Source organism: Chenopodium album, chromosome 4 (assembly GCF_948465745.1).
Source record: "Chenopodium album chromosome 4, dcCheAlbu1.1, whole genome shotgun sequence".
Taxonomy (NCBI): domain Eukaryota; kingdom Viridiplantae; phylum Streptophyta; class Magnoliopsida; order Caryophyllales; family Amaranthaceae; genus Chenopodium; species Chenopodium album.
The window spans coordinates 51,158,890-51,170,195 of record NC_137837.1 but is presented as its reverse complement, the minus strand read 5'-3'; the positions used below and the strand labels follow the sequence as shown (position 1 = coordinate 51,170,195).

The following is an 11,306-nucleotide window of genomic DNA, read 5'->3' as shown; positions in this document are numbered from 1 at the left end:
GATGACTGCAGTTCTCCACAGCATCACCACAGAGCAAGCAATCATGGCCATTACTCACCCCATATTGAAAAAGATTATCTCTAGTTTTAAGCTTTCCGAATACAGCAAGCCAAACAATAAAGGTATGCTTTGGGATATTGAAATGATTCCAAACCTATTTATACCATTGAACCTTGTCCATATCACCTTGCAACCAGTGATAACCATCACTAATTTTGTACTTCTTATTCAGCCAGCCTTTAGAATCAAAACCATGTCTCAACTCATTTTTAACTTTGCATAATAATTTCCAATTTCACCCAGCATCTTTCTTTGGAACATAATCCCACCAATTATCACCTTTAATGTACACTGAAAGAACCCATTTAACCCATAAAGAATCAGTTTTCTTGGCTATCTTCCAAACATAAGAGCCCAGAGCAGCTTTATTCCACATTCTGTAGTCTCTTATACCAAGACCACCTGCCTTCTTAGGTCTGCTGCACCAACCAAAGCAATTGGAGGGGTAGTAGACAATACAGCATTACCACTCCATAGAAAAGCTCTGCATAATTGGTTAATCCTATCAATGACTGATTTGGGAAGCAAAACACATTGAGCCCAGTAAGTATGCAGACTCATCAGCACTGCATTGATTAGAGTGACCCTAGCTGCATAAGAAAGATTCCTGCTACTCCAACAATGAAGTCTGACCAACATCTTATCAATCAAGCTATCATAATCCACCATTTTCAAATACTTGGCATTTAAGGGAATCCCTAAATACCTAAAAGGCATATCACCCTTCACAAACCCAGACTGGCCAAGAATATTGTCTTGGTCAGATTGCTGAACATTACCAAAGTAAATTGCAGTTTTCTCCAGATTGGCTTGCAAACCAGATCTAGCTTCAAAAGTTTTAAGAGCTTTAATCAGGAGCTTGACAGACTCATTATTCCCATAGGAGAACAGCATCAAATTATCAGCAAAAATCAAATGGTTTAAGGCAAGCTCCTTACATCTTTGGTGATATTTGAATCTCCTCATCTTCCTAATTATCTTTAGTAATCTGGATAAGTATTCCATCACAATAACAAATAAAAGGGGAGACATAGGGTCACCTTGCCTAACTCTTTTTTTCCCTTTAAAAAAACCATAAGAACCACCATTAAGCATAAGAGAGAAAGTAGGAGTAGTAACACATTGCATTACCCAATATATGAATTGAGTGGGGAACTTCAAAGCAATCATCATTCCCTGGATAAACTCCCAACTAACAGAATCATAAGCCTTCCTAAGATATTCTTTGACAGTACATCTAAGGGGATTCCTTTTATTATTATAATCCTTCAGCATGTCTTGATAGATAAGGATGTTATCTAGAATAGATCTTCAAGAAACAAAGGCACCTTTACAATCATCAATTAGGTCAGGCAAAACCTCCTTCAATCTAGAACAGATCATTTTAGAAATGATCTTATATACCACATTACAGCATGCAATAGGCCTGAATTGAGTGACCTTATTAGCATGTTCAAACTTAGGGATCAAGGTCAGGGTAGTGGCATTTATCTGTTTAAGAAGCTTACCAGCACTGAAAAAATCCAGGACAGCATTAGTAACATCATTACCTATAATATGCCAGGCAGCTTTGAAGAATTTGCTGGAAAACCCATCAGGACCAGGAGCTTTATCATCATCAATACTCCATAGAGCAGACTTAACATCATTCTCAGAAAAGGCTCTACAAATAGGCAACCCTTGCTCATCAGATAACCTATTACCCTCATCTATAACTGCAGAATGATTGTTGCCCTGCATCTCAGCTTTTGTTCCAAGTAACCCTTGGTAATACTCCAAGAAAGCCTCACACACCTCTTTAGGGTCAGAAGTCACCTCCCCCATATTGTTCACAATGGAATAAACATTATTCTGAAGTCTTCTCTTCCTAATAACAGCATGGAAGAAAGCAGAATTAATATCACCTTCTTTGAGCCGATGAACCTTGGCTTTTTGTTTCAAATAGTTGTATCTATCCAGGTGAGTTTTAGCATACCTCACTCTAGCTTCCCTCTCCATATCAATCAGGTTCTCATTATCAGGCTCAGCTTGAAGTTTCACTTGGATTTCCAGCAAAGCCTTCTCAGCTACAACATCATTAGTTTCAATACAAGAGTAGTTCACCATCTTCAAATTTTTTAAAACTTTTTTCATTTCTTTCAGCTTCCTAACACATTGGAACATTAAAGTTCCATGAACATTGATCTCCCAGGCTTCCTTAACAGCATCAAAAAAATCTGGAGAATCCACCCAAAAATTAACAAATCTAAAGGGCAATGATCCGTTAATCCTTCAGGGAAAAAAGTAGCCTGCATATCAGGGACTCTATCCATCCACTCACAGTTAACAATGATCCTGTCAATTTTAGTACAAACTCTATCACATCCAGCTTGCTTATTGCACCAAGTATAGAACATTCCCCTAGAAGTCCAATCAGTAAGATTGTTCTGTCTAAGGTAATCTCTAAAAGGCTCCACTTCAGTCAGAGAAACAGGACTACCAATCCTATCAGTCAAATTCAAGATATTGTTAAAATCCCCACAAAGAACCCAAGGAATGTTCACACTTTCACCTATCTCAGTAATTTGCTCCCAAAGCTTAAGCCTAGCCACAGCCTCATTCAAGCCATAGATCATAGTGTAGAGAAAACTAACACCAGTGCCCTTATGACTGACCTGTAGGTGAATTAAGTATTCTTCACACCTAATCACAGACACATAAAAAATCTGAGGCATCCAAATAACCCAAATTCTGCCCCACTTATGGTGAGAGTAATTAGCACAAATTGACCAATCACTCCCCAGTCTATTAAACACCACTCCAAACTTCTCAGCCTTCACCTTTGTTTCAAGATGCCCAAATAGACTAACCCCATGATGTCTAATGAACCATAAGACATCACAGAGTTTACTAGCCTTGTTTAGACCTCTCACATTCCAGAATCCAATTTTATCCATGGAATGAATAAGAGCATTCCCCCTCCTCTAGTATACTAAATCTATTACCACTGCTACTGATCAGGATAACACCAGGTTTCAAACTTTGAGGTTGCTGATCTCCATCATCATCCTGTTGAGAAACAATCGAATTATCATTCCCATTATTAACCTTTTGAGTATCAGCCTTTTGCACAGGTTTTCATACTTTCTTCTATCTATCCTTGTCCTGAATTTTACCAGGCTGCAATTTCATCTTATTCCTCTCCTTCACCTTGTGGTTAGGACAGTGAGCATCAATATGTCCAATCCCACCACACACCTTGCATATCATAGGTCTCCATTCATACTTCAGGTCTTGTTTAATTGTATTACCATATTCATCCAAAAACTCAATGCAATCTGGTAAATCCACATTAAACTTCACCTCAACCATTATTCTAGCATACTCCAATCTCTCCCTATTAGCCGTTGCCTTATCAGTCTTGATAGGATTCCCTATCATAGAGGCCAGTTTCATTAGAGTCTTTTGCCCCCAGTATTTTAATTTTAACCCAGGCAGCCTAACCTAAATAGGCACTAAGTCCACCGGCTCAGCATCAATATCCATTCCAGCCACCCACTGCTTTAATATCACTGGTTTATTATAAAACCAACCAGGTCCAGCCCCCAACACTTTATCCCTTGCCTCAACATAGATCTTAAGTTTGAACTTGTTAATGTAAGAAAGAGAAAGTCTCAAGAACTAGAGAGAGAAAGTTAAAAATCCGATTGAAACCCACTTTTTTAAGCTTCGATTCTCAAGCCGATTTCAATGGCAAAGAGGAATAAGGGTAAGGGAAGCAAGGGATCAAGCTCAAAATTGAAGAAAAAGCAAAACGCAAAGCAGAATTCTGGACCCAAAACTAGGAATTATACGAAAAGGAGAGAACAGAGTATTGCTACTAAAGATGTTTCGGTTCAGAGTTGGCTTGATGAAGTTGTGGAGAACTCAATGCAGGTGATGGGAATGACAGAGGAGGAACGTGGTGAGCATCAGCAGGAGTTTAACAATTGGCTCCAGGTAATTCAATCCTCTGAATCCGCCATTAATGATGAGCTTCGAACTGATGAATGTTGTGATAGTGTCTTGAATAAGGATAATACTACTCCTATTTTGATGCTTAAACACTCTAAACACTCTAATTGTACTATGAATACGTTTTCCTTAATTTTTGAGAACCCCGAGTTGAGTTCCCCTGTTTTTCGTTCTCCTAGTTCTGTTGATTATATTGCTCGATTGATTTGGAGGGAAAACCTGTTTGGGGGGACTAGGGATGAGGGAGTGGACCTGTCTAATGGAGGTAAGAATGTGGATGGGGGTTCCTGTGATAAGGGTAAGGGGGACAAGGTCCAAATTACCTTTGAGGATGTTTAGCCTGAGATTGATTTCTGGAACTCGGCGATTGTCTGTCATATAATTGGTACTAAACCACCATTGTCTGTTGTGAATGGGTTTGCTAGAAGGTTATGGGGAAGATATGGGATTGATAAAGTCTCTCTTATCGCAAATGGAGTGTTCCTGGTTCGATTTCGAAGATAAACAGGTTTAGGATTAGCCTAATTATTTCATGTTAGTCAGAAAGCGCACATGAATACGAGAAGAATAAAGTAGAGGCCTATTATTAGGGCAGGTTAAGTCTCTTTTAGGTTGGATTTATACATTCATTCCGAAACTTATAGTCTTGGTTCCAGACCTATTGGAGTTAACGATCTCCTGAACCGTTAAGGGGTGTAACCTTCACCCTGTGAACGATTTACAAGTTCCTAAAACTTGTTAGCGATTCTTTTTCTCTAGCTTCCTTCCCTTTGGACGCCACCGTGCTTAAGTGTATGATCACATTGGGGTTCTATTTTGGGGTAATGCTTGAAATATTCCCTACACCTACTCCACATGCCAAGGAGAAGACTACGCCTTCCCTTGACTATGAAAAGATCCTTCTTCCCCAAACGAGCACAAAGAAGGTCATCTGTGCTGTAGAGCCGGATGGAAGTAAGAAGACTTACACTGACGCTCGACATGTAATTGGTAAAATTGGAGCCGACAGCTATCTTAATCAGCCTCTACCTCGAGCTTTCCAGACAGCTTCAAAAATACGTCTGCAAGAAATACTCAATCCTTGCATGAGAGCCATACAGGTGGTAATACGGCCCATTCTAGCCATCAGATGATTGGAATGCACCGTACATACCCCCTATGGTTTACAACCCATATTCACCTCATTTCATGCAGCCAGCCCTCTTTGGGGGTCAGGTGGCATACAATGTCCAACCTTTGGACTGGCAACTTCGTTTTCTCAAACTTGGTGAACAAAATTCTGCGTTCACTAAGGAGATAACCGAAGCGGCACAACCGGCCAAGGTTAAGAATTTGTTGATAGGTGCCTATGACGATACCACCAACATGGAGGACCGCCTTATGGCCTACTCCAACCTTATGCACATGCAATGGTTAGAGAACGTTTTGTGGTGTCGGTGCTTCCCAACTACATTAAAGGGCATAGCCAAACAATGGTTTGGTAACATGTCATCCAAATGCATTGAAAACTTCAGGAAGCTTACCTTCCTATTTGCCTCCAACTTCTCAATGAACATCACTTCCAAGAAACCAAGTCTTGACTTGAGCACCATCCGGCAGGGAGAGAGAGAAGGACTTAACTCCTATGTTTGGCAGTTCAACCTGGTGAGAATCCAGATTAGGGGCTGTCTGACAAGGTAGCCTATACAGACGCCTTCAAAGATCTAAAGGACGGATTGACCTTTAAGTTCGACCTTGTTTAAAAGAGGGTTTTCACCCTTGAAGAGGTGTTAGTAGAGGCGAAGAGCTTTATTCAGGCTACCGACCTCTGCTCGTTCAACCATCAGTCAGACTCCAAGAAGTCCGATAAGCAAAAAATAGTCGGTCTGCTCAGCCGGCTTAAAGCTGAAGAGAGCAAAAAGGTAAAACAAATTTTGGTGGTTGATGAGCCTTATCAGCCGTCCAAAAAGAAAAAGAAAGAATTCAAACTGTGTATCTCACGGTAAGAATTCAATAAAGACTGTTACATCATTTTCACCGATGTGAAAGACCGACTGACCATTGAGAAGCCGAATCCTATGAAAAGTTCCATTAAGTCGCAAAACAAGGATAAATTTGTCACTTCCTTGAGGAAGTGGGCCATGACACTAACGACTACTATAGCCTCAAGCGGACGTTAAACCGTCTGGCTGACAAGGGCTTGTTGAAGTCCTATGTCTGGAATTCCAAAGTGGCTTCTAAGACAATTCAAGGAAAGTTATCTAAGACTGCCCAACCTACTAGTAGCTTGGACACCGACAAGGATCCGGTCTACACTATAGCAAGAGGATTAGCATGCGGTGGCCCGACCATCCGGGGCACCAAAGATAATCTGAAGAAGATGATACACTCGGTTGATGATGAACAAGCGTCTACCAGCGGGACATTCCCAGATATCTTCATCGCCAAGAAGGATCAGGCAAAGTCTTCTGCCTACATGACGACCCAGTCGTCATTGAATGTAGGTCGACAACCAGCTGGTTGGTCGAATCCTTATAGACATGTGTAGCTCCTTTAATCTCATCAGCTACAAGTGTCTATCCAAGCTTAACTAAAAGCTTGACAATCTGAGCGACGTCTATCATCCACTAGTTGGCTTTGGTGGAGGGGTCGTGTACCCAGTCTGACAAATTAATCTACCCATCCGTCTAGGGCAGAAGGTAAAAGAGAGAAATATGGTCATCTGGTTCCTGGTGGTTAAAGAGCTGACCGCCTACAACATTATTCTTGGCCGACCCAGCTCTCATTCTTCTAAAGTATGAAAAGGATGATGGCTCTATTCGCTCCCTCAATGGGGATCAAAAGACGGCAAGGGATTGTTATATCTTAGACGTCAAACCAACGGCTACTGCTGCCGGTCATCCAAAGGAGCCAATAGACCTTGACGATGTCAAGGACCTTGATTTACCCCCTCCAGCAGCATCAAAGAAAAGAAAATTTGATTATTTTGTGGAGGTGAAGAAGGAAAAGAAATAGCAATCACTGACTGGGGAACGGTCAGATGATCTCCGTCCTCAGCCGGCTGGTGAACACATTGTTATTCCTCTAGATGACAGTAGTCCAAAGCGAACTGTTAAGGTGGGGATGGCTACCTTTGAAAGGTTGGGCGCAAACTTGCACCTCATGCTAAAAGAATTCGAAGACATCTTTGCCTTTGAAGTGGAAAATATGTAACGCATCAGCTCAGATCTTTTGTCCACAAACTTGCCATGGATCCAAAAGAGAATATCATCCGGCAAAAGAAAAAAATCACAGCGAGGAAAGAATTCAGGCGACAGCTTTTGAGGTAAAAAAGATGTTAGACATTGGGTTCGTTTGTTCATGTAACTTACCTGATTTGGTTGTGAACGTGGTGCTTCTAAAGAAGCCGAATAGTACCTGGCGCATGTGTGTAGATTACATTGACTTGAACAAGGCATGTCCAATGGACAATTACACGCTTCCAATGATTGACAACATGGTAAACTCTACAGCCGAACACACGTTGATGAGTTTTATGGATACCTACTCCGACTTTTATCAGATACCCCTATGAAAAAAGATCAAGAGAAGATGGCCTTCGTCACTGATCAAAGGTTATTATGTTATACGGTGATGCCGTTTGGACTGAAGAATGCACCAGCTACTTCCAACAGATGATTAATACAGTCTTCATTAGTCAGATTGGCAGGAATGTAGAGGCGTATATTGATGACATGATAGTCAAATCCAAGCTACAGATGGATCATCTTGCTAATCTTTGAGAAACCTTCACCGCAATAAGGCGGCACAAGATCATGTTAAATCCCAAAAAAATGTGTTTTTGGTGTTGAGTCTGGGAAGTTTCTCGGATTTTTTATTGATCAAAGGGGGTTAGAGGCTAACCTCAAGAAGATACAGGCGGTGATTGACATAAAGTCACCCCGCTCTGTCAAGGAAGCTTAGAGGCTTATTGGTTGTCTAGATGCGCTTAGAAGATTCCTCAGTCGGCCAGGTGACAAATGCATTTACTTCTTCCAAGCAATCAGGAAGAAGACTAGATTTGAATGGGGAGATGATGCTGAAGCAGCCTTTTAGAAAGTGAAAGAACATTTAAACTCTTTTCCAAGGCTTGTTAGCCCTCTACCAAGGGAGACGGTGTATATGTATCTAGTTGTCTCAGATGATGCCCTCAATGCCGTTCTCGTTGCTGTGATAGACGGTATTCAGCTCCCGGTCTATTTCATTAGCCATGTTCTCAGAAATGCTAAACTCTGGTACCCTATGGTTGAAAAATTTAGCCTTGCTCTTTACATGGCTGTTAAGAAGTTGAAACCATACTTCTTGGCACATCCGGTGGTGATCTACACATATCAACCCCTCAAGCGGCCAATGACAACCATGAAGTCATCCGGTAGAATGCTCAAATATGATATTGAAATGCAGAGTCTTGAAATTACCTACGAACCAAGAATGGCAGTGAAGGGTCAGGCATTTACCAACTTCATTGTCGAAATGACAAGGCCGGTTACTCCGGACAACATTTATCAGGTTTGTGGTGCAGGTATAATCTGTCAATCTCAGGAAGGAGATAAATATGAATATGCACTACGGTTCAAGTTCCAAGCCTCAAACAATGAGGCAGAATATGAAGCCTTCCTGCTGACATCCGTATGTGCAGGCAGTAGGGGGAACCAAAATTGACGTCCGCTTAGACTCTAAGTTGGTCGTTGGCCAATACCATGGTGAGTATGAAGCCATCTTTCCGGCTATGATCAAATACTTGTAGGCGGTCAAAGCTGAAGTTATGATACTTGAAGAATTTCATCTAAGTCAAGTGACCATGTCTGCGAATAATCAGGCGGATGCTCTGTCAAAATTGGCATCCTCCGCATCCTGTGAATCGCCTCGGTCAGTCTTTAGGGAAGTTATGGAAAAAAGAAGCATCTCTGATGAGGTGTTCATTGGAGCATAGACCGAAGTTCTACCTAGATGGACGACATCCGGGCATATCTAACAGCTACCATGCTCCCTAATTTCCCCAAAGAGGCGACTGTACTGAAGAAGTGTGCTGCAAACTTCAAGATGAGGGAAAAAGAGCTCTTCAAAGCGGGGTTTTTGATGCCTCTATTGAAGTGCGTCACCCCAAAAAAGGGGAATGACATCCTTAAATATTTGCATGCGGGATAATGCGCGTCTCATGCAGGCGGCAGATCCTTGGCCGTCAGAGCTAGGCAGCATTATTTCTGGCCAACTCTTGAGATAGATGCCATGGATATTGTTAAGAAATGTGACAAATGTCAAGGATTTGGCAAGCTAATCCATCGTCTGGCTACTGATTTGATGGCAATCCACAGCCTAGTCCCGTTTGCTAAATGGGGCATGGACATTCTAGGTCCTTAGACACCTGCACTAGGCAAAAAGCGCTATATTCTGGTAACTGTGGATCATTTCACCAAGTGGGTGAAAGTAGAGGTGGTCACGCGAATCAAGGCAATGGATGTCATCTCCTTCATCTAGAAGAACATTATCACCCGATTTAGGATACCTATGTCTATGGTGTTTGATAATGGTCCTCAGTTTGTGACGTCCCAGCTTAAGACTTGGTTGGGAGATCAAGAGATCTGACATTGTTTTGCATCTATCAGCCGACCCCAAGCGAACGGCCAAGTTAAAGCCTTCAACAAGCTTATCTCAAACAGTGTCAAAAAGAAATTGAAAGTGCTGGTGGTTTATGGGCTGCAGAGTTAATTCATGTCCTATAGGCCATCTAGATAACAAAAAAAGGGGCAATCAATGAAACCCCATTTCACATGGTTTAAGGTGTTGAAGCCGTCTTTCCCATCGAACATTATGAGTTGACTTTACGAGTCATGCTATACAATGAAGAGGAAAATTGGGAGGCCATGCGACTAGCATTAGACTCACTCCCGGAACGCAAGGGCAATGCTTCCTTGTGTCCTGATATTTACCGTCATAGAATGACTCGTGCCTATAACAAGAGAGTTGAATGTTGGGGATTTTTGTTACGTAAGATGGAGGCAATCGGAAGGACCTATAAGCAAGGAAAGCTAACTCCTAATTGGGAAGGCCCCTACCTGTAGACACCCAAATGTGTCTCCCCAAAACCAAACCCAGTGATGAATACCTTTCATGTCATTTGATTATCGAACAAAGCGAAAGTGTGAAAAGACCAGTGATGGGATGTTTTTATTAAAATATCTCTTCTTTCTGTTTTTGAAAATATTTCTTTTCTTACCTTATTTATGAAAAATTGCATTCTTGTTTAGTTTGGTCCATGATATGAGTCCAATAATGGTTTATTTGGATGGGGTTTAAAAAGACTTTTCCAACAATATATTATAAGCCCAATTATGATGAATAATGAGGAAATTATGGCCAAAATACTAAAATGGGCCCAAACCGGTTTTTACCTACGGCCCAATGATCATGTAGAGGGTCCAAAGGTCTAATCCTATTCCTAAATTAATTAGGATTAATTATAAGCTTCTATAAGTTTCTAAAAGATCTTAATTATCTTTTTTGAAAAGATAAGATTAAAGAATTTGAGTTAAATATTTCCTTTTCTAAAACTTTCCTTTTTTTTAATCCTAATTCTATTCGAATTTAAAGATGTTCAAAGACAGTTAGATATTATTTTAATGCCTCATAATCTTTATCCAAATCTTATATGGTTCGATAGGTCTTGAAATTATCTTTCCAAGATATATTATAATATTAAATCCGAGCTATAACGAAAAAGATATGAATGACATATGAAACTCTATCCAAAACTGATACCCTTCAACTATTTCGGCCATATCTTTTTATCTACAATATATTTTAATCTTATTTTAATTAATGGGAAATTCCCATTGATACACCTATGTTTTTTATTTTTCCCATTGATACACTCTTAAATTTTTGCCTTCCCATCGGTACACCTATGGTTTGTGTTTTTTACCAACCGTGACTAACACCGTTAAAAAGTATTTCATTAAGTTAAAATAATCAAAGAAAAGACTATAATACCCCTTTTAAACATCTAATGTCTCAATTTGAGTGTCCAAAATTGTTCGTTTAAAGTTTTGGGAGTCTTGTTAATCCGTAAGGATTCAAATTAACCTCGAAATTAGCAAAAAAAATAACGAAAATGTCTCATATGCGTGTCAAAAAATGTCACGATTTGCATGCCATTGTTTTTTTGTGATAATAATTGTTCGTTTAAGGTTTTATGGGTCATTTTGATCCTTAATAGATCAAAATCGAACTCGAAA

At 40.4% G+C, this 11,306-nt stretch overlaps 1 protein-coding gene across 1 annotated transcript; it reads right to left on the bottom strand.

The window, feature by feature from the left end:
* Window positions 1-1,371: 1,371 nt before the first annotated feature.
* Window positions 1,372-2,996, bottom strand: LOC145627907 (uncharacterized). Its single transcript, XM_081680248.1, has 2 exons — window positions 2,381-2,996; window positions 1,372-2,276 (listed from the first exon to the last, which is right to left on the bottom strand). Exons 1-2 carry the CDS (start codon window positions 2,994-2,996, stop codon window positions 1,372-1,374), a joined length of 1,521 nt encoding a protein of 506 aa, XP_081536374.1.
* Window positions 2,997-11,306: the final 8,310 nt, after the last annotated feature.

Coding starts and splice junctions, on each gene's coding strand:
- LOC145627907 (XM_081680248.1), bottom strand. CDS start 2,996: ATGGATAAAATTGGATTCTGGAATGTGAGAGGTCTAAACAAGGCTAGT. Junction 2,277..2,380: donor TGACAGGATCATTGTTAACT/GTGAGTGGATGG, acceptor TGGATTCTCCAG/ATTTTTTTGATGCTGTTAAG.